Source organism: Erpetoichthys calabaricus, chromosome 2 (assembly GCF_900747795.2).
Source record: "Erpetoichthys calabaricus chromosome 2, fErpCal1.3, whole genome shotgun sequence".
Taxonomy (NCBI): Eukaryota; Metazoa; Chordata; class Cladistia; order Polypteriformes; family Polypteridae; genus Erpetoichthys; species Erpetoichthys calabaricus.
In genome coordinates, this window is record NC_041395.2 from 318,877,090 (window position 1) to 318,901,264 (window position 24,175).

The following is a 24,175-nucleotide window of genomic DNA, read 5'->3' on the forward strand; positions in this document are numbered from 1 at the left end:
GCAATGTTGGTTCTGGAGAGCCACAGTGGCTTCAGGTTTTCATTCCAACCTAATTGCTTAAATAGAAGCCAATCTTTGCTACAGATCTTATTTAATCTTATGGCTTGTTAGTCTGCACTGTTAGGTTCTAATGTCGTAGATTTTTTTCCTCTCCAAGGATATCTTCCAAATGATTTGAAACCTAAAACAGATTCTCATTCTGTCATGTTTTTTTCTTAAGTGTTTTATGAAACCAAATAGTGAATGATGAAGCCACACAGGGGTAAATGGAAACAAATTAGGTGGAGAACTGCTGGCTCCTTTGTCATTTGCATCTTTTTGTCAATAAGGAGCCATTAAAATCAGTGATCTATCAATCAAATCTAAGGTCTCTGAAAATGTAAGTTAGTGGTGGTAGTGGTGGTGATGGCGAAGGTGTGAGTTAGCAGTGGTGGGCATGGAAAGACAGGTGCCATGTGAGAGCACAATCAGAGGCGTTATGAGAAAGGAAAAACTGAAAGCAATTTACATTTCATTTCTCTGCTTTGAAAGGACAAGAAGATGTTTTACTAAAACATGAATAGTGATGATATGGTAAGCACTGCTGACTCTCAGTTCTAACGACTTGAAGTCTGTCATCACCCCGTTTGCTGTCTGTGGGGCAAATTTGTAATTTGCCCCAGTGTCTAAATGAGTTACCGCCTGGCTTCTGCTCATTTGTGTGCCTCTTGATGGACCAGTGCCCAGTTCTTATTTGATTTGGGCTTTTTGCCAGCTGCCAGCATAGAATACACCTTAATGTGGACTTGCTCTGGTGTGGGAAATGGACAGATGGTGGATAGATCTGATGGTGGGCCAGGCCTGCTTATTTATCTCTTAAGTAGGTGCCATTCAACCTCCACCCATGAGAGCAGTTGCCAAAAATTCTCCAAGACGTGGTTAACATAATAAAGAAGGTGATGGCCGATACTACAGTGACTGTGACAACTGAACCACTTTGTTGCCCCCAAATAAAAATAGGCCAAACCTGAAAATCTAAAGCATACATACTGTAAAAATGAGGCTGGTAAAGACAGCTGTTCTAACTCAGAAATAGAACTGTGCATCTCTGCTGTGTATATATAAAATCCAACGTTTGTCTGTCTGTCTGCCATTCACGAGAGAACTACTTAACGGATTTAGATCGGGTTTTTTTTTCTATAATTTGCTTAATCATTCCGGTTGATTTTGCAACTTCTCTCATCACACTAAGTATCAGAGTTCAGTTGCGATACCAATTTATTTACATGAATCCGAGAAAGACACAGCGGACCGAGAGGAGGGGCAGGTGGGACCTCAAGAGTAGGGAGCCGGACGGGGCCCTCCTCACTCATATGTCATATGTTCGAGTCGCCACATGTTGGAGTGCACCTTGCCTCCGCTTAGCTAGCGACACCTGCTTGTTCAACAGACATTATCATCTAGAGATTGTTAAGGAGAGACGTTTGACATTTTGGAGAGAGAGATCAGAGCTACGTGTGTTTTAGAGGGTAGCTACTCATTGTCAGAGATATCACAGCCACGTGCTTTTCTCCCCACGCAGGGGATGCTCTCCCGTTAGAGCTGAACGTGATCAGATACAATGCCAGCGTTTGACGTTGGAGTGTGCCTACCGTCCACTTAGCCAGCGATACCTTGCCAACTTTTTACATTTTTGGCAAAGAGATCACAGCTACATTCTCACCCCTGATAGCAAAACCAAAAATATTGTATATCAAGAGACCCTCGGATACGAAAGCTATAAATACAAATTCTTCTCAATACCAGTTATTACACTTTTTTTTCATTCTTTTATTGATTTTTAAAGTTTCTACTGTTTCACTACCGTGCAAAAAACGAAAAAATGGCGCAGAAGATGGCATGTGAGACATGTCAAATGTATTGTGTCATTACTTTGGAGAATATGCGACGATTGAATATAAAAGCACCACGAATGCATTTGTATGTCGGCATTTTGCTTCACCACATCGAACCATTCATCAAACATCGAAGCGCACACAGGATTTGTTCTGTTCTGTGTATTGTATTGTATTGTATTGACCCCCTTCTTTTTGACACCCACTGCACGCCCATCCTACCTGGAAAGGGGTCTCTCTTTGAACTGCCTTTCCTGAGGTTTCTTCCATTTTTCCCTACAAGGTTTTTTTTGGGGAGTTTTTCCTTGTCTTCTTAGAGAGTCAAGGCTGGGGGGCTGTCAAGAGGCAGGGCCTGTTAAAGCCCATTGCGGCACTTCTTGTGTGATTTTGGGCTATACAAAAAATAAATTGTATTGTATTGTATTGTATTGATCTTGTAGGATTCTCAAAGCGGCTGGGGGAGCAAAAAATTCAGGTTGGAATTCAGGAGAGTTATGATGATATTCCAGAAGTAGATGACATGACTGTATTTGGATAAATGTACATGAATAAATATAAGATATCCCCTGAAAATAAGCCATAGTGCATCTTTAGAAGCAAAAATTAATATAAGACCCGTTCTTATTTTCATGGAAACACTGTACTATGTGGGCAGAGCCATGGGAGACAGCAAGTATACAATAATCACCCCTCTCAAGCGCACTTAACCCAGGGTCACGGGGGACCAGAGCTTATCCCAGCAGTGATGACTTCAAGTTAGGAAACAATCCTAGGCAGGGGGCCAGTCAGTAATGGGACTTACCAGCAGTCACACCAAGCCACTTCCATGGTGGCAGATAACCCAACCAGCACTACTTTGGCTCAGTCTCTTAGTCAGAGAGGAAAAATAAATTTAGTCCCCAAATCTTCACACTTTTTACTGCATAAATAATTGACACTGACGCACCTGCTGTCCCCTGAGGAACTCCAGAGGCATTGCTTTGCCATCTCCCAAGCATAATCTTGATGACAAAAAAAGACAAACAGACCAACAGTTGCATGCATTCTTGTAAGCTTTATTCCAGTCAAATCTGGCAGACAGTATTGTTGCATTGCTCTTTAATATGCTTTTCATTTCTAAAGTAAGCCGTCATTTCACTGCTGCCCCTCCTGCATAAGCAATGATAGGAAGAGGAAGTGAAGGGAGCAGCGTCTTACAAGACGCCCCCTGTAGGGACGCACAGGTTGTCTGGGCCATTCTCATTCACCAGCTTGTGGGTGCAATCCTTGTTCACCACCACCTTGCAGGATTCCAGCATTCCACGATACCTCGGAATTCTGTCAAGAGACAACAAAGAAAACTGAGTGAAAGTCGACCCCTGGGTGCTGAGCTCAGGATGCTGGATTGATATCATGTTTGATTATTCTGTTTTTTTCTGCAATACAATGGGCTCATCACTACCCTCTCATTAGCAGGGAAGTTCCTTGCACCTCGCATGAGATGAATGGCAAGCATTCACACCTTCTTGGCAGAGCTTCACAGTGTGGGCTCTTGGAACTTTCTTAGGGCCTCCAAGTGGGAATCCCCCTTTTAAATCCAAAACACCCCCAGGGTGCTTGCCAGTGAACCCCAGCGTCCTGCAGCATCTCCCCCCTCAACCCCTCATGCCTCACATCCACTCAACTCTACCTACCACCCTGCTGCTCAGTGAGTTCAGCCGCAGCCACTTCAATGTTCACTCTGCTTGTTTGGTGATGTTAGCCGCAAGCTTCTTTTGGGTTGAAACTCGAATCCCCAAAATGGAAAAGGTCCTCAATAGTGACTGGCCTGGAAGTCCCCTGCAGCCTGTTTACACTGTGAGATTCCATGCCAGCCATTCCTCCCAACCGCCACCCCCCCCCCCCCAACCCCCCCGCCCACCTCTGTTGGCGTACATTTCGTCATGGGCTTCCTTCATCTTCTCCTCCCACGCCCTGCCTGGGGTTTGTTCCCTGCCTTGCGCCCTGTGATGGCTGGGATTGGCTCCAGCAGACCCATGTGACCCTGTAGTTAGGACATAGCAGGTTGGATAATAGATAGATAGATAGATAGATAGATAGATAGATAGATAGATAGATAGATAGATAGATAGATAGATAGATAGATAGATAGATAGATAGATAGATAGATAGATAGATAGATAGATAGATAGATAGATAGATAGATAATGAAAGGCACTGTATAATAGATAGATAGATGGATGAAAGGCACTATATGATAGATAGATAGATAGATAGATAGATAGATAGATAGATAGATAGATAGATAGATAGATAGATAGATAGATAGATAGATAGATAGATAGATAGATAGATAGATAGATAGATAGATAGATAGATAGATAGATTTATGTAGCACTTTTCTAGACACTCCAAGCACTTTACAGAGACAATGGGGAGCCACATAAATCCCCACCAATGTGTAGTGCCCACCTGGATGACACAATGGCAGCCATTCTTGTTTCGCACATTAGCTATAGGCTATATGCACACTCTCTTTCAGATTCCACGTCAGCCAGCTACTTCACTTCCAGCACTGATATCAAAACGGACCATTTATGGTGTTTTTCACCCGCTTGCTGCAAGACGTGCCCAGACTTACGGTAAACAACACAAGTCACATTATTCAAACATTGTGCTAAATGTCAGGAGCTACAAAGAAGGAGGACTTCAAACTGTAGGTTTCAAGCTACATCCACAATTACGAAGGTAAGATCCAGATGTATTAGAAACTTGTGTCTATTATAAACTCACATGGGACAAATATGTGATTACATTAGGCTTATTTAAAAAACAATTTCAATAATTAGTCGTTATACTTTATTCACAGACAGGTGAATATGCATGTAAGCTTAAAACTGCAATGGCGCTGGACAAGTTGTATCAGCCAGGGATGACTTACCAAACAGTGAGATGGCATTAAATCATAAATAGCAGGAGAGCCTATACTGTAAAAACGGCAACTCTGCACAGTCACATGCTTTTTCCAACTAGTGTGACAAAAGGCAAGCAATCCTTTAAAAGATAGCGAGCCATCACAGAGAGCCATGTAAAAGAGCAAGTAGTCCATCTATTGTGGCGCTCTTCGCCAATGCTCAATACATAATTATGTGAGTCTGCTGGACATCTTACCTTGTAAAAAAGCGAATGTCTCTGTCTGAGCCAGCAAAACGGTGAATGCCAAAATGCTGCTTCATTGTAAGGGTCTCCATTTGTTTCCTCAGATGGAGGACCTCCTCTCTGAGACATATGTTTTCATCAAGTATTAGTAGACAACTGCTGTATCCGGAGCCATAGTTGTGCTCCTCGAGGATTTTATCATCCTTCGTCAGTTGCTTTCTCCTTTCCCAAACCCCTGTTCTTGAAAGTGGAACGGAGAAATTGTTCCACTCAAACAACGCAGGGACTGCGTTGGCCTGTGAAAATCCTCTTTTTAAAATGCCAGCTACAAATTTGGGTATGGGGACTAAATGTAAAGCTCTCTCTCTCCAGATATCGATGATCCATTTAGATCATGATTCCGCATTGGAGAGAAATGTATGAAAACTGAGTACCTTGTTGTAGTTACTGGAAGCTCGACATAAAGATACACAACAGTGTTCAGCTGTAGAGCTATCTGTACACTAAAACTTCAACTTCTTTTTCTCGGACATTCTCTCCACTAAACAAAAATCACAACTGCGGTATGGACAACGGAAGTGACTGAGCTGGCCGAGACCTCACTGGAAGTACGTCAACACTACCATGTACATACAGCCTATTAGGCAGTGAAGGGCTGAAAGAGGTTAGAGACAGGAGATGATTAAAGCACCAGAATGGACTTGGTCTTGCTGGGCATTGTTAGCAATGACATCAGGGTAAACCCTACTCTTTTCAAAAGAGATCTTTTATGACTACAGAGAGTCGGGACCTTCTCAACTACTTCAGGAGTCAGGACCAACGGAGTAATTTGCTCATTTTTCAGTCAAATCCTTTAAAATCAGAGCTCTGAGATGACATATAGTTTGAGGTACACCCAGACGTAGACAATGTACTTACTGATTGCAACATTCTATCCCGCTCTTCGTGCAGATACATTTATGGCAGTGTTTGTCATTCCATTTCGAGCCTTGATGGTGCAGCACACCTTCAGTGTCCTTGCAGCCTGAAAATGAGTAAAAATGTAAAAGTCACCCTATAGCCCTGAATAGGAAAAGCAGGCTAACAATAAAAAATGGATGGAATTTACATTTCATGTATGTTCCATTCAAGAATATCTAAATATGATCATGTTTAGGGATCATCATAAGCAAGAATGGGACAACAGGAAGGAAAGAGCCTTGGACTGGGAGCCAGTTCTCACCCATGGACACTCAGATCTCACAGAGTTCTATTAAATGGAGTCAATACACGTCTTTGGAGGTGTGCGCGATAAATCCATTTAATCATCACACTCAGGTTTGAGTGCAGAATCAGAAAGGTAACACCACTAAACCCTGCACCTTCACACTTCGCCTCCTTAACTGTGTTTTAAATATTCTCAAAATGACACTCAATGTTACTGGGTCCGGTACCACCATAACAGTCAGATGATAAATACATTCTACGAGTACATACTGGCTCACGACTGCTTGGTGTAAATTATTTACTGCATCATGCCCCAACATACAGTAAGTCAATCAATCAACCTGTAACAATTCGTCCCGAGCGCTAACATGAGACAATGGCTACCACTAATCTGTCTGGTGATGGCAGATGATAAAAGAATAGGCCAATATCACACCCCAATACATTTCCCATATACCCTTTATTCTACACAGAACAGTCCCTTAATACCAATGTATTTATAGCCCACAAAACTATAGTCAATATCTATCATCACATTATATAAAATAAACAATAAAAAAATACAATCCCTTACACATGCACCCCCCCCCCCCCCTAAATAACCCTTATATTGCAGCGCCACAAATATATACATATATATACACAATAACAATATTCATTCCCCCAGTTCCCCTTCCAGAGATGATAAATAGATCCACAGTTGTCCGCTGTTCTGCACCGCAACTGCTGGCAGGCCAAACGAGGAGTCCTGAAAATTGGGGACTACTAGAACAATCACCTCTTCATCATAAAAGACATACAGTCAGTCTTGTGCCATGATACAATATACAGTAATCCCTCGCTATATCGCGCTTTGCCTTTCGTGGCTTCACTCCATCGCGGATTTTATATGTAAGCATATTTAAATATATATCGCGGATTTTTTGCTGCTTCGCGGGTTTCTGAGGACAATGGGTCTTTTAATTTCTGGTACATGCTTCCTCACTTGGTTTGCCCAGTTGATTTCATACAAGGTACGCTATTGGCAGATGGCTGAGAAGCTACCCAGCTTACTTTTCTCTTTCTCTTGCACTGACTTTCTCTGATCCTGACGTAGGGGGATTGAGCAGGGGGGCTGTTCGCACACCTAGACGATACGGACGCTCGTCTAAAAATGCTGAAAGATTATCTTCACGTTGCTATCTTTTGTGCAGCTGCTTCCTGAAACGACATGCTGAACGGTGCTTCGCATACTTAAAAGCACGAAGGGCACGTACAGTAATCCCTCGCTATATCGCGCTTCGCCTTTCGCGGCTTCACTCCATCGCGGATTTTATATGTAAGCATATTTAAATATATATCGCGGATTTTTCGCTGCTTCGCGGGTTTCTGCGGACAATGGGTCTTTTAATTTCTGGTACATGCTTCCTCAGTTAGTTTGCCCAGTTGATTTCATACAAGGGACGCTATTGGCAGATGGCTGAGAAGCTACCCAACTTACTTTCTCTCTCTCTCTCTTGCGCTGACGTAGGGGGGTGTGAGCAGGGGGGCTGTTCGCACACCTAGACGATACAGACGCTTGTCTAAAAATGCTGAAAGATTAACTTCACGTTGCTATCTTTTGTGCAGCTGCAGCTGCTTTCTGAAACGACATGCTGAACGGTGCTTCGCATACTTAAAAGCACGAAGGGCACGTATTGATTTTTTTATCTGTCTCTCTCTCTCTCTCTCTGCTCCTGACGGAGGGGGTGTGAGTTGCCGCCTTCAACAGCTTTGTGCCGCGGTGCTTCGCATACTTAAAAGCAAACAGCCCTATTGATTTGTTTGCTCCTTTGAAGAGGAAGATATGTTTGCATTCTTTTAATTGTGAGACTGAACTGTCATCTCTGTCTTGTCATGGAGCACAGTTTAAACTTTTGAAAAAGAGACAAATGTTTGTTTGCAGTGTTTGAATAACGTTCCTGTCTCTCTACAACCTCCTGTGTTTCTGCGCAAATCTGTGACCCAAGCATGACAATATAAAAATAACCATATAAACATATGGTTTCTACTTCGCGGATTTTCTTATTTCGCGGGTGGCTCTGGAATGCAACCCCCGCGATGGAGGAGGGATTACTGTAATAAGTCCTTTGAAATAGCTCACCCAAGTCCGTAGGAATTAGCAGAATTTTCGATTCCCCAATCAAAAGAATACCTTCCACCTTCTGACAGGACTGTAGGAGCTCCTAGACTTCTTACATGGCCCGTGCAGTAGCTGATCTGTTTTTTTTCTTTCTCCTCCTCTTCTTCTTCTCTCTTTAAAACGGCACGCTTTATGCAAATCACTCCCCGAAAGAAAACAGTAAAACCGGACATTCCACCTCTGGGGCATCTCTGGATGTAAGAATGTTCCCCACAACACCCGATCGACAGCAGAAAACATATTATCTTTATGTGGCAGAGCTACCAACCAATATGTACTTTATAAAGCACATTTTCAGTATACTCACACTAGCAATAGCAATATTTTCCATGCCTGAGCACATTTGTTCACATGTAACCCAAAGGCTAGTTCTTTTGACTAGTGTGATCACTCCATGCAGTGCCAATCATACCGTGCCCTGGCCCAGTTAAAAGAGGTGTGCCCACTCTCGGTTCAGTAGGATTAAGAAATAGTGTGATCGCTAAATGTGCCTGAGCAAGGAACACAGACATGACATCAATGATGTGACATCATTTCATTTGATATCTTCTTCTTCTTCTTTCAGCTGTTAGGGGTTGCCACAGCGGATCATCTTCTTCCATATCTTTCTGTCCTCTGCATTTTGTTCTGTTACACCCATCACCTGCATGTCCTCTCTCATCACATCCATAAACCTTCACTTAGGCCTTCCTCTTATCCTCTTGCCTGGCAGCTCAATACTTAGCATCCTTCTCCCAATATACCCAGCATCTCTCCTCTGCACATGTCCAAACCAACACAATCTCGCCTCTCTGACTTTGTCTCCCAACCGTCCAACCTGAGTTGACTTTCTAATGTCCTCATTTCTAATCCTGTCCATACTCATCACACCCAATGCAAATAGCATCTTTAACTCTGCCACCTCCAGCTCTGTCTCCTGCTTTCTGGTCAGTGTCACCGTCTCCAACCCATATAACATAGCTGGTCTCACCACCGTCCTGTAGACCTTCCCTTTCACTGTTGCTGATATCCGTCTGTCACAAATCACTCTTAACACTCTTCTCTACCCATTCCACCCTGCCTGCACTCTCTTTTTCATCTCTCTTCCACAATCTCCATTACTCTGTACTGTTGATCCCAAGTATTTAAACTCATCCACCTTCGCCAACTCTACTCCCTGCATCCTCACCACTCCTCTGACCTCCCTCTCATTTACACACATGTATTCTGTCTTGTTCCTACTGACCTTCATTCCTCTCCTCTCCAGAGTATATCTCCACCTCTCCAGGGTCTCCTCAACCTGCTCCCTGCTATCGCTCCAGATCACAATATCATCAGCAAACATCATAGTCCATGGGGACTCCTGTCTAATCTCGTCTGTCATACTGTTCTTCACCATTGCATTTGATACCATTTGAGTTAAAAATGAGTATTTATTGTCATTTTACAGATGAACATGAATAGCAGTTAGCAAGAAAAGCCCCAAATTCTTCCCTTAACATCATTTGTCAGTGTAAGTAAGTGCAGGCCAGTGAGGGAGTAGGATGGGGGGACAATCACTCTTGGGCACAGCATGAAACAAACCCTTAAACACAACAATATGGACCAAAGTGCTGTGCATAAATCTATATCTACTCTCTATATATAAAATCCTAAGCCTAAAAGTGCAACGATTTTGTGCAACGATTTTATGTGACGTTTTTATGTCACGTTTTTGTCACACTTTAAATCGGGCTTATTTTAAAACTTATATACTGTATATACAGTGTAGCTGCGTTTTCCCAAAGTTTCCAACATTCTGCAGCTCTAACTCAAAAAAAAATGGGATTCAACAAAAGCCTGATGCGCAGAAATGATTCCACAGACAAAATATCTTCGTTTCTTAAAAGATTAGTTAAGTTTCAAAGTAAAAACAGTTCACACAAAAAAGAAAATTAAAATAGCAAAAAAAAGGGAAAAATTATAGTAAAAAAATTTAGTTCTAAACTTAATCTTGTTACATCTAAAATCGTTACTAAACACTTATAATTTCTGAACCATTTCAAAACGGTCAGAAAACTGTATTCTTATCCCATTTCTAAACTTAAAATGGGTTTCAAGTCCCTCTTTACTGGGACCTGTTCTAAACAACAACTGAGCTTATTATCACGCTGTTTCTCAGTTACAATAAGAAGGTTCTAACTCTTGCTAACTTATAGAGGGGAAAGACTATACCATAAGTTATGACTATGAAAGAAATTTATATTCGATTGGCTCTTACATACAGTATGTTTGGTATCATTCTTTTCAGATTTTATCCAACTTTAATGTGATGTTGTTAGATGTTCAGATTCTTATTCCGTTTTAAATTACAAACTAAAAAATATCAAGAACTCACATCCCGTGATACAAGACTTTGTGCCAAAAGATTTAACCAGGCCCGGGGCCGAAAATAAAACACAAAGAGTACGACAGCTGCTGTACAGGCTTTTAAATGTTTGAAGTGCCGCGCAAGATGCAGATCATGTGACATGGCAGCAGCAGCAGCAAGCCAGCAGATGACTGAGGAAAGAGGAGGTAAAAAAAAAACTGCATTTGTTTCCCATTGTATCACCATTTAAGAGGGGGTTTCAGAGGAGCAACCGCGTCTTCTTGGGGTGCGTTCAGCCCCCCTCTTCACAACACGAGCGGCAGAGATGCAAAGTGGCTGGCACATAGCGCAGGCTTGTGTTTGTAGAGATTACAGATTTTACTAATATTCTGGCTGCAACTGGATGTTGGGCACCCACCCCTAGTAAATATATATAATCCAATGTCTGACTGCCTGTCTGCCTGTCTGTCTGCTTTTCACGAGAGAGAACTACCATATATTCTCGTGGATAAGTTCTCTCGCGAATAAGTCAGGACTTGATTTTACCATATAATTTCTGCTATTTTATATTGTCAGTCGTATAAGTCGAATGCAGAAAACTCACGCTATTGGTACATGGGATTATGATACGCTAATGCCCGTCTGAGAGAGTAACCACGGAGCACAATGCCTTTTTTTCTATGTGGGTGCAGCAATGCACTGTATCAACGTGTGCTCCTAACCTCTCTACCTCTATTGTGCCTATGTGACCGCACGGTAATACCTGAACTATTTTGAAGCAACAATTGCACTGTTGTGTGTTTTTTGTATCTCACACCCTCATACACCTTTATCGTAAGAGCCTCACTTATCGTTAGATCAGAAGAAAATACGAAGCTGGTTTTAAATTAAAAGTCGTAGAAGTGGAGTAAGAAATTGGTAACTGCGCTGCTGCAACAAAATTCAATGCGTCTGAGAAACTGATGCGAGATTGGAGGAGGGAAGAAGATGTAACAAAAAAAATTAAGTGTCGCACCTTTGAACAGGCGTAAAAGTTAGGGTCTGATTTTATGATTGATTTTTTGGATTTCAAGACCTGACTTATAAGTGAGTATATATGGTACTTAATGGATTTAGATCGGGTTTTTTTCTATAATTTGCTTGAGCATTCCAGTTGATGTTGCGACTTCTCTCATCTCGCTAAGTATCAGAGTTTGTTTGCTGCACCGATTTATTCACGCGAATCTGAGAGAGAGGCTGCGGCCAAGGGCAGGGGGAGGCGGGACCTCAGGAGTAGAGAGCCGGGTGGCCCTCCTCATTCACGCGCCAGCCTCTGTTCAAGTCGCTCTACCTCTCATCATATGTTGCAATGTACTTTGCCTCCACTTAGCTAGTGATACCTGTTTGTTCAGCAGACATTATCATCTACAGATTGTTAAGGAGTGACGTTTGAAGTTTTTGAGAGAAAGATCAGAGCTGCATGCATTTTAGAAGGTAGCTGTGTCTCAAACTCTGAATGTTCAATGGAACAGGAGCAACCACAGAAAAAGCTCAATCCCCCATAAGCTTCACTTGAGACCACGGGATGGACAGAAGTTTTTGATTAGATGATTTCACACAGCTTCTTCCTGCTGTGACTATTGTAGAAGAAGAATGTTCTCCTCAGCACCATGTATTTTGTGTGTTTAGTAAATTAGAATCTTTATAATAACTATTTTGTAACTTGCCAGTGAGAGACACTTTGGCTTATGAACTAACAAAAATATGTTATTCCAGGGTTCAGGAGAAATAGTGTCCAGATGAATAAAATGTAAGCTGTTTCTTGTTTTTCCCTTTCTCAGAGTGAATGTTTCAGGGACAAGGTCACAAGGCTGCAGAACTGTACATGTGGTTTATGCAAAGGCGTCTCTCCTGTGCTTAGCTTCCAAAACACAGATAATGCTTAGCTCAACAGACATATTGTTTAACTTTACTGTTTTGATAAGGATGTTCTTTCTGTCTTATTAATCATGAGATGCTGAAGTATAAAAAACCCCTCCTGGCTTTTGATCAGGGTTCAATTGAGCTTTGCGGCAATAAGTTATACTCTTATGAATCTCTACTTACTGTGACTCCGAATGAATAAATAAAGTGAATTGAGAAAATATTATCTGTCTGCTTTCCAGTGTGCCTTTTTCGTCCACACTATCATAGGCTTACCAGCCAAAAGAAAGGTTCCTGACACTAGGACCCTGCCTTCTGTTTCTTTGGCATCATCAAGCACTTGTTTTTGTTTGGACTTTGGAAATGGGAACAACCGGGTTGGTGTCCCAACATTTTCTCTTTGTGGACCTGCAGTTCCTTCCAATGACCACATGATATTATTATCTTCACAATTTGATTTACTGGAGGTGTGATAATGAATGTTTTTAGTGCATATGCCCTGCAAGTTGGGTGTGCAATGGATGAGAAAGAAGATTTTTGGAGTGAGTTGGATGAAGTGATGAACAGTGTGCCCAAAGGACAGAAAATGGTGATTGGAGCGGATTTCAATGGACATGTTGGTGAAGGGAACAGAGGAGATGAGGAGGTGATGGGTAGGTATGGTGTCAAGGAGAGGAATGAAGAAGGTCAGAGGATAGTGGATATTGCCAAAAGGATGGACATGGCTGTGGTGAATACGTATTTTAAGAAGAGGGAGGAACATAGGGTGACGTACAAGAGTGGAGGAAGATGCACACAGGTAGATTACATCCTATGCAGAAGAGTCAATCTGAAGGAGATTGAAGACTGCAAAGTAGTGACAGGGGAAAGTGTAGTTAAGCAGCATAGGATGGTGGTCTGTAGGATGATGTTGGAGATCAAGAAGAGGAAGAGAGTAAGGGCAGAGCCAAGGATCAAATGGTGGAAGTTGAAAAAGGAAGACTGCAAGGTTGAGTTTAGGGAGAAGGTGGGACTGGCACTGGGTGGTAGTGAAGAGTTACCAGACAGTTGGGAAACTACAGCAGATGTAGTAAGGGTGGCAGCAAGAAGGATGCTTGGCGTGACATCTGGACAGAGGAAGGAGGAAAAGGAAACCTGGTGGTGGAATGGGGAAGTACAGGAGAGTATACTGAGGAAGACGATGGCAAAGAAGAAGTGGGATAGTCAGAGAGATACAGAAAGTAGACAAGAGTACAAGGAGATAAGGCACAAGGTGAAGAGAGAGGTGGCGAAGGCTAAAGAAAAAGCATATGATGAGTTGTATGAAAGGTTGGACACTAAGGAGGGGGAAAAGGACCTGAACCGATTGGCTAGACAGAGAGACCGAGATGGGAAAGATGTGCAGCAGGTTAGGGTGATAAAGGATAAAGATGGAAACGTACTCACAAGTGAGGAGAGTGTGTTGAGCAGATGGAAAGAGTACTTTGAGAGCCTTATGAATGAAGAGAACGAGAGAGAAGAAGTTGGATGATGTGGAGATAGTGAATCAGGAAGTGAAACAGATTAGCAAGGAGGAAGTAAGGACAGCTATAAAGAGGATGAAAAATGGAAAAGCCATTCGTCCAGATGACATACCTGTGGAAGCATGGAGGTGTTTAGGAGAGATGGCAGTGGAGTTTTTAACCAGATTGTTTAATGGAATCTTGGAAAGTGAGAGGATGCCTGAGGAGTGGAGAAGAAGTGTACTGGTGCCAATATTTAAGAATAAGAGGGATGTGCAGGACTGCAGTAACTACAGAGGAATAAAATTGATGAGCAACAGCAATGAAGTTATGGGAAAGAGTTGTGGAAGCTAGGTTAAGAAGTGAAGTAATGATTAGTGAGCAGCAGTTTTCTTTCATGCCAAGAAAAAGCACCACAGATGCAATGTTTGCTCTGAGGATGTTGATGGAGAAGTATAGAGAAGGCCAGAAGGAGTTGCATTGCATCTTTGTGGATCTGGAGAAAGCAAATGACAGGGTGCCTCAAGAGGAGCTGTGGTATTGTATGAGAAATTCGGGAGTGGCAGAGAAGTATGTAAGAGTTGTACAGGATATGTACGAGGGAAGTGTGACAGTGGTGAGGTCTGCCGTAGGAGTGACGGATGCATTCAAGGTGGAGGTGGAATTACATCAGGAATCAACTTTGAGCCCTTTCTTATTTGCAATGGTGATGGACAGGTTGACAGACGAGATTAGACAAGAGTCCCCGTGGACTATGATGTTTGCTGATGACATTGTGATCTGTAGTGATAGTAGGGAGCAGGTTGAGGAGACCCTAGAGAGGTGGAGATATGTTCTAGGGAGGAGAGGAATGAAGCTCATTAGGAAGAAGACAGAATACATGTGTGTGAATGAGAGGGAGGTCAGTGGAATGGTGAGGATGCAGAGAGTAGAGTTGGTGAAGGTGGATGAGTTTACATACTTGGGATTAACAGTACAGAGTAATGGGGATTGTGGAAGAAAGGTGAAAAAGAGAGTACAGGCAGGGTGGAATGGGTGGAGGAGAGTGTCAGGAGTGATTTGTGACAGATGGATATCAGTAAGAGTGAAAGGGAAGGTCTACAGGACGGTAGTGAGACCAGCTATGTTATATGTGTTGGAGACGGTGGCACTGACCAGAAAGCTGGAGACAAAGCTGCAATTTTATAGCACTTTTCTCACTACTCAAAGCGCTTAGCAATTGCTGGTTAAGGGCCTTGCTCAAGGGCCCAATAGAGCAGAGTCCCTTTTGGCATTTTACGGAATTCGAACTGGCAACCTTCCGATTGCCAGTGCAGATCCCTAACCTCAGAGAGAGGAAGGCCCAAGAGAAGGTTTATGAATGTGGTGAGAGAGGACATGCAGGTGATGGGGGTAACAGAGCAAGATGCAGAGGACAGAAAGATATGGAAGATGATCCGCTGTGGCAACTCCTAACAGGAGCAGCCGAAAGAAGAAGAAGAAGATGCCATATATTAAAAGGAAGTTTCCACTTTGAAAGCTCAGCCAATGATAAACAAAAATCCAAAGAATTAAGAGGGGTTCCCAAACTTTTTCATATGACTGTATATATATATATATATATATATATATATATATATATATATATATATATATATATATTGTGTGTCTATATATATATATATATATATATATATATATATATATATATATATATATATATATATATATATATATATATATATATATATATATATATATATATATTGTGGGGAAGAGCCCGGACACACACAGGTAGACATCATTTGAATCACCACACATGTTTATTTACAAGCTCTATTTACAATAAAGTGTAGCACGCACACCCCAGGGCCTCAGCACCAAACACCCCTAGTCCAGGCCTCTCTCTCTCAAATGCCTCTTCTCCTGACCGCCTCCACTCCTCTCCTCCAGGCTTCGTCCTCTTCCACCCGACTCCACCTATCGAATGGAGGGAGGCGGCCCCTTTTATCTTCACCCGGACATGCTCCAGGTGCCTCCCAATGATCTTCTGCCGGCACTCCCTGGTGTGGCGGAAGTGCTGGCTATGCACCCAGAAGCACTCCGGGTGTCCCGGTCTTTGTCCCCCCAGCATTTCCAGGTGTGGCAGAAATGCTGAGGACCAGGGCTCTTCTGGCATCTGGGTGCCCCCTGGTGGTGACTACGGGCCCCTATAGGTTTGAGCTTCTAAGCTCTGTTCCCTGGTCCCCAAAGCCACCAGGGGGGTCGCTCCCTCGTGGTCTGGAGGAGGCATAATCCCTCCTCTGGTCCTTCCGGGCGTCCTGGCTGGGCACCACCCTCAGCCGCTTGCCAGAAAATATATATATTGTGGGATATGGCCAGCCATTCATCCCGGCCAATGCCCACAGGCCACTAGATGGAGACCTCCTTGCAGTGTGAAGATGCCCCGAATTCCAGCAGGGCATCATGGACTTTGGAGTTTTAATACACAGCCCTGCTGGATAACGTCGGGGCCACCAGAGGACACTGCAGGGAGACACAGAGACATTTATTTTCCATACAGCCCAGAAGTAAATCCCAGTTACATGGATGGAAGAAATAAAGTGCTTCCGGGCTGATGAAGAAAAGGAGTTTTTATCTGACCCGGAAGTGTTCTTAGTCACATGAACAGAGAGAGCGAAACACTTTTGGGTCACAGACTAAAAAGGGACTATGGGAAATCCCAGAGATTGAGCTCAGCTGGGTGGAAGGGTGGCAACGCGTCTGGGAGAGTGGAGGATTGATTATTGTTTAGTATTGGTGTTATTGTTTATAAGTATTGTGGAGAGGAGGGTGCTTTGTGCACATTATTGTCCTAATAAATATTATTATTGGACTTTTATCTGGTGTCTGGCATATGATCCGATGGTTCAAGGGAGCGAGAGCACTCCTATCTGTCACAATATATATATATATATATATATATATATATATATATATCCATCCATTGTCCAACCCGCTGAATCCGAACACAGGGTCATGGGGGTCTGCTGGAGCCAATCCCAGCCAACACAGGGCACAAGGCAGGAAACAATCCTGGGCAGGGTGCCAACCCACCGCAGGACTCTACCTGTTTATGTATTTTTTAATTTTAAGAGCTTCTTTAAAAAGCCAAATTTCCCCCTAGGGACAAATAAAGTGTGTTAAGAAATGCTATGGGGGCTCCTATATACCAACTGCCTCACTGGGACTGCAAAAGTCTTTTACTGTTTTCTTTCATTTCAGTCATTCTGGTTTGTTTTCAGACCATAGAGCATGTGTATATTTATTTAGCTGCCTAGTTATGTATTTATTTATTTAAAGAGCTTCTGAAAAAAATCGAAAGTGGTCTCTCCTAGACTTTTCCATATACTCAGATATGGGGATGGATATTTGATGAGTAAACCGCAACACAATTATTATATTATTATATTATGTACATTAAAGAACCATCAACAACAAATCATATGAAATTAATAATATATTAAGCAATTGTTATAAAAATAAAGTTGAATAACTCAGACTCTGCAGTTAACTGAAATAGCCCAAAAGTTGATAGAAATTTACGTTTTGTACCTGATACTTGTATGCTTGTATGAAAAATTTGGTTGACCTTTGGTTGAGATTAATCAAAATCTCGAAATGGAATTTTTGGACGATACAACAATTTCCCTATACTTTGTATACGAGAAAGCAAAAAAAAAAATAAAGTTCTATCTATCTATCTATCTATCTATCTATCTATCTATCTATCTATCTATCTATCTATCTATCTATCTATCTATCTATCTATCTATCTATCTATCTATCTATCTATCTATCTTAATTTATTTTGAGATAACCCTCGATGCTAATTGTCTTGCCATGTGGTTTATGCAGAACTTTCCTGCGTTTAATTCCTTTTCTTTATAATGAATGGATTGATGTTTAGTAGCATGTGAGGCGACTCCTCCACCTCTTACTTATAAAAGAGTACATAAGTTTTAAAAAGCAATGATCTTACCTGGCACATGAGGATCACGTGGAATCCTAAAACAGCCTCCATGGCAGAGGGTGGCCAGGGTCAGAAGTCCCAATGCGATGCACAAGAAGACATTCTGTGAGACACAGAGGAGGACAAAGTGAATTGTTGGCTGGAAGCCCCCAGCATAAATGGTGTGTGAACTGAATTTAGTTACGTGGCTCATTGCTTTAATCTTTGTGCCTCTGATTACCTAAAGAGGATGTCCTGCTGTCCAGCTGGCCTCACATTTTACTTATTCTTTGTGTTCTTTCTTGAGCTCTGTTTCAACCAGTAACCAATGGTAGTGTTTCAGTAAGTGCACTATCTTTGAGATTTCACAGAATACATGCTGATACTATGCAAAGTGAGATTATGCTGAAGGACTTAAAATTAATGATCCTTTTACTAGGTGGGCTTTTATGTAGAAAATATGGCCGCTTTTAGAATTAATCACTGGTGGAAACCATTTGGAATACGAATGTTTTCATTAAACAATTGCTTGTCTCCTGTGTAAACGTAGAGCTTCCACAACACAGACACTGAATACTTCCTGAATACTTCCGGAATTATTCTGTTTCATTTCTCTCTATATACATATATGGTCATACAGTCATATTTTCAAATGTTCATACGTTCAAAAAATGGTTAGAAAACTGTATGCCATTGTTCTATTTATACATTAATCTAACAGTCCCTGCTTTTAGCACAGAGACTGTTTCCTAACTGGCTAAATTATCATACAGTTATGATAAGAGAGTTTACAGAGAGTAAAAAGTATATATACCATTATTTAAGCAGCTACGTGTTTCATTGTATTCAATTCAGATTGAGCAAACACTTATGTGAATTTTAAGAGCAACATTAACATTCTAAGATTGTCTTTCACAATACATTTAACCATTAATCTTCAGTAATAAAGACGAGTAGTCTGCATCAATAATTAAAAAAATCACTCGGCCACCAGTTTAATGTAAGATGCTGACGCTTCCTTCTATGCTGTATTCCTTTGGAGTGCCGTGGATGTACTGTATCTTTGCAGATGTCCTCCAGATCTGACATGAGTTCTCTCACAATGTATATTATATAACACTTGTGCTCTACTGAGGATTTTGCACTTTGATGAGACACGCTTTATGAATATTGTCCAGCATCTGGTTAGGTATTCTATACACTTTGGTGACTGGTTGATTAATTTAGTTGTTTTGTTAAAGCTGAGCACATAATGAATGACAAATGTTAACTCTTCTGTATTATCTGTTTGACTGAAAAATGAGTTGCAGAGGAACAATTATACTTCAGATACAATTCTACTAATGTGTACCTTACATCATCATTACTTTCTGTATTGGAATTTCAGGACCTTTTCATACACTCAAAGTGAATAGTGTTTACAATAATGATGGCGACACTCATTTCGATCCAATGTCAATTAATGATTGCAATTATTTTTTATTTCGTTTGCACAAGGATGCACTTTTTCCCCGTGTTTTGTCCCTTTAGCTCAAGAAATGTGCAGCTACAAGTTGGCAAGGTAATAATTGCTGGCACACTGCCCTTTGAGGGCAATCAGAAGCCAGCTACGCAAATCGAGGAGAAGACGAGCTGAAGATTAGTTAACTGAGACAGCATGGATTGAATCAATAACATTTTAGAAAAAGCAATTAAATTGAGGAAGCCGATTCTCTCCCTTCTTTTTTATTCTATTTTTATTCATTTATTAATTTATCTATTTACTCATTTCTACTAGTTTATAGTTTTCCTCTCCTGGACTAACTCTCTTTCTCATGGGTGGGGGTTGATTTGTTTCAAACCTAGTTTTGTTAAACTTGACTTGTTTGTATGGGATTTTATATGATTTTAATAAAATGAATAAAATAATTAAAAAGAAAATGAGACAGCACGTAGACATGAGGATCATTTCCTCTTAGTACCGCAATATGTAGTCTGTTTTTGATCCGTTGCTAGTATAGTACTACTTCAAGTACGCTGCAAATGACCCTGAACATTTAATTCATCGATCCATTTTCCAAACCTGCTTATTCAGGGTAGCTCGAGCCTATCCCAGCAATAATAGGCAAAATGGCATAAACTAACCATGGACAGGGCACCAGCCTAAAAGCAAATGCAATCAGCATTGTTTTCCAAGTCAGCAATGCTAAATATTTGTTAACATATCATATCACTGATGCATGTGATTGGCACATGCCTGTTGCTGTCTCTCTATATGTTGCCAATATAATGTTTGCAGACACGTTTATTATACTCCCTGACTTTCTAATATCTATAATGAATGTGTTTGACATATTTAGTCTTGCTGATCGGACATAAAACCACAGTGAAAAGGCACAAGGTGAGGCAGACTGTATTGTGCCGTCCAGAAGGGGGCGCATGTGAGCCCAACAGGTGCTCGTTGCTGCTATTCTTCTACACAGAGGCGCCAATAAGTTAGCGATATTAGAAAGTCAAGTGCATTGCAGCAGTCCGTTATTTTTATTTTTTGTTCTGACTGACTGCCAAAATGGAAGATAAAGATTTTTAAAACTAAAGGAAAATAACAAGGACTTTTACAAGAAAGAGACAGAGATTTTCGTGGAGAAGGATAGGCGCTGGACTTCATTTACAAATAAAGGGATGACCATAAACGGTTTTCAATTTTATAAAATGGGATCAGACTAAGAAAAAAATAATCCAATATTTAAAAACTAAATTTTCACCTTAAATAAAATATTCTTTTGTTTTTGTTGTTATCCTTTTGTTGAACAGTTTGTATTAAAATTGATTAAAGCATGGAAATGTAAATATTTCAACGAAATATTTCAATTTAGGTCAAAATTTAAATCCGTTTTTTTGTACACCACTCTATACTTTCATTTGTATTGAATGAATGTGAATTGTGGAATTGCAACAGCAAATTTAGAACAAGCGCTCTCTCCGCTCTCTCTCGCTGCTATAAATGTAACGTTTTTTTCTTAGCCAAATATGTGCCTTACTTGCTGTATGTGTGTTTAAAGAATGCTGATGAGATATGAAACATAACAAGTACTCATTGTGCATGCTGGCCACCAATTGAATAGTGAATGAGCTACACTTTTGGGTTCATATATTTGTAACTCTGACTCTAAAGAAGTCCGTGCCTCACCAGCCATGAACCCCACCAACACGTCACTTACGTAGATCAGTTTTCATCTAGACATTAAAGAGGCTTTTTCTATTGTCAGAAGACAGTTGTTATTCAGTGTTGTATAACAATAAAATGTGAACACGTCTGTATTATCGTAGTACTTCTCTGTACTTAAGCTTTACCTGTTTTCTTCAAGGGTACTCATCTAGTTCGTTACTGGGTTGGTCTACAGTTGCACTTTAAGATGAACACACATATACAGTACATAGTTATACACATACACACAGAAACTCAACAGTGCCCCATGAATGACAAACACACAGCTGGTTAACCTCTGGCACTTTAAACCACACAAGTGCCTTACGAATAACACAGCCTGTCACTCTCTCAGCACTTCAAGAGACTTACTTATTATCGGCACTAACAACATACAATGTTTTAATGATATCTCAGACCTAAATATTATTTTTGGTCTACAAGAATACATTTAAACATACAAAGATTCAGCACTCTTGACTATAGGCCATTTATCAGCCAAGAATGCCTTACTTTATGTACTGTTCCCTACTATTGAGTGGACCTCTCACCCTCAGCCTTAATAAACCTCGCAGCACAGAGGTAATGGCAAACCTCTAACTGCACCAGGTGCTCAAAGAAATCTACCTTATTACTTCAGTCATTCTATGGACATTAAGACAAAACATAGAAAGTTAAAAGCAGCATGGTATTTATTACAGGAATAATAATAATACCATTGTAATGAAGAATAATAGAAAACAGGACTGATAGTAAAGTCTGGATATATATAGTCTTTAGAAAAAGCTTACGAAAAAGTAAAGATGGCAAGGATGAATGTTGCAGGCGGCCTGTGATCTAGCACTCGTAGTTGCTCATGATGCTTTTCTGATGACACTAGTCTACAAAAAAATATTTTTTGTTTGCTACTGGGAACTTCAGAGCAGCTTTTTATTACAGGTTCTCCACAAGCTCAGCATTATTCTCTGCTCTGTGACTGTCAAGAAAATTCTGGACAACCTGCACGAATGAGGGTGCTGATTCAGTTGGCTTCAGTTTCCTTTTGAACTCATCATCAAGCATCAGTTCACGGACTTCAGGGCCAACTAAAACACCTTCCTTAATTTTGGCTTCACTTTTCTTGAGACCAAACTTATTTCTTAAATGCTGAAACGCATCGTCTTTACTGTCCAGTCACCCTAGTTGTCCAAGACCTGGAACATCATAACTAAAAACTGGGATGTGCTGGACAAAAACGGTTTTCAGATTTGGAGTCAGCAAGTGAAGTTTGTTAAAGTACAAATGATAGAATCCCAGTAGCAAAATGCTTGTTGACCAGTGTGACCAGATGGAAATGGCTTCACATTGACATCTCTCTGTCCTCCTCTGACGTCTTTTGTCCCTTCTTCTTCCTCCCTCTTTCCTTACTATATCGCTCCTAAGACAAGGCTTATTTATTCTAAAATTCTACTGGGGGTTTGCAAGATATGATTCTTAGATATTCCGATTGGCTGGCTGTCAATATGATGAATTAATTCACTGTCTGTTTTCCCAAACAATAAAACTTTTTTATGTTCTCTGAGGTGTCACTATGTCTTCCTTTCCCAGGCTGTAAAATAATTAGATGTCCATCCTTTCTCAAGTTAAATAAAGTAACTGAGCCACCAGCATGTCTTCCTTTCTTTGTTGGAACAGCTGTTTTAAAAGTGAGATATAACCGGGAAGAAGACATGCTTTGATTTGTCCTGAATGTAGTTTTATTGTCCAGTCTGTTACACTTAAAGTGCTTTTTCAGACCATATCAGCACTGCTTGCCTGCTTTGTAATGAATAAGCCATTTTAACAAGCATTCTTTGTTGATAGGCACATTAGATCTCACGTTTCGCTCCTTTCAGAACATTTTCCCTGACATTCCTGATACCCAAATTAGTGATAAAAGTTTCACACTCACCATTTTTAATGCTGTTGTTGCTTCTGTTGTGAAGATGACTCTATTATGGAGTCACAGGTTGAATAACATCCATTATATAAGGTTCACTTTCAAGGTGGTGCCTCCCATGCGCTTGTACCTCCCCATAAAATCAAAAAAGAGAAGTAAAGGCTGGCCATGCCCCAAGGCTGCCAAGCTTTCTTATCTTAACCTCCCTTTTCGAGCACATTGAGATGTTTCATCGGGTATTGAACTCCTCCCTGCTGGTTTGTAGATAAGACTCTGCTGTCAGTGGCTAGAATGAACATACAGCACTTCACACAGTTGTCCATTTTTCTGTGCTTGTTGGTGAACCGTGACCTAATCTCATCATTAAACAGGGTCCACCAACAGCATAAGGTTAGGTTTTCAGGCAGGTGCTGATGGAGGCAAAAAGCAAAGTGCAGCCTGCAGGCCACCCTTAGAGAGGGGACAGTCAGTTCACGTGTGTGGCATGTGCTTGTTAGGAGATGACATGCTGTTCAATTCATGTGGTGCAGCAGGTCTACATTGGAGCTTTCAAATACAAAGAAGATAGCAGATATGCCGTATGCATTCAAGGACATGTTATCTGTCTGATCAGGTCCAGCTAGCACTTGGATGAGAGACCATCTAGGAAAAGCTTGGGATGCTGCTGGAAGAGGTGTTGGTGAGGCCAGCAGGGGGCACTTACCCAGTGGTCCGAATGTGGAATGAAAATGGCCGACTGCAGTGTTTGGGGACACTGTGCTCTAAATATGGTGCTGTCCTTCCAATGAGACATAAAACTGAGGTCCTGACTCTCTGTGGTCATTAAAGATCCCTGGGCATCTTTCACAAAGAGTAGTGTGTATCCTGGCTAAACTGTCCATCACGACCTTGTCCATTCTAATCATCTCCTGTCTCTAATTGGCTCTCTGTCTCCCATCACCTAATAGCTAAGATGTGGTGAATGTACTGGTGCAAAAATGGCTGTCGTCGCATCATCCGAGTTGGGGCT

At 41.3% G+C, this 24,175-nt stretch overlaps 1 protein-coding gene across 1 annotated transcript; it reads right to left on the reverse strand.

Annotated features, from left to right (window-relative positions):
- Nucleotides 1-2,923: 2,923 nt before the first annotated feature.
- On the reverse strand, nucleotides 2,924-23,334 carry LOC114645183 (beta-microseminoprotein-like). Its single transcript, XM_028793078.2, has 4 exons — nucleotides 23,179-23,334; nucleotides 18,092-18,185; nucleotides 5,931-6,036; nucleotides 2,924-3,191 (listed from the first exon to the last, which is right to left on the reverse strand). The coding sequence occupies exons 1-4, from the start codon at nucleotides 23,179-23,181 to the stop codon at nucleotides 3,068-3,070; spliced, it is 327 nt and encodes a 108-aa protein (XP_028648911.1). The 5' UTR covers nucleotides 23,182-23,334; the 3' UTR covers nucleotides 2,924-3,067.
- Between the last annotated feature and the right edge of the window lie 841 nt (nucleotides 23,335-24,175).

Coding starts and splice junctions, on each gene's coding strand:
- LOC114645183 (XM_028793078.2), bottom strand. Junction 6,037..18,091: donor ACGTGATCCTCATGTGCCAG/GTAAGATCATTG, acceptor ACTCATTTTCAG/GCTGCAAGGACACTGAAGGT. Junction 3,192..5,930: donor GGGATAGAATGTTGCAATCA/GTAAGTACATTG, acceptor GTCTCTTGACAG/AATTCCGAGGTATCGTGGAA.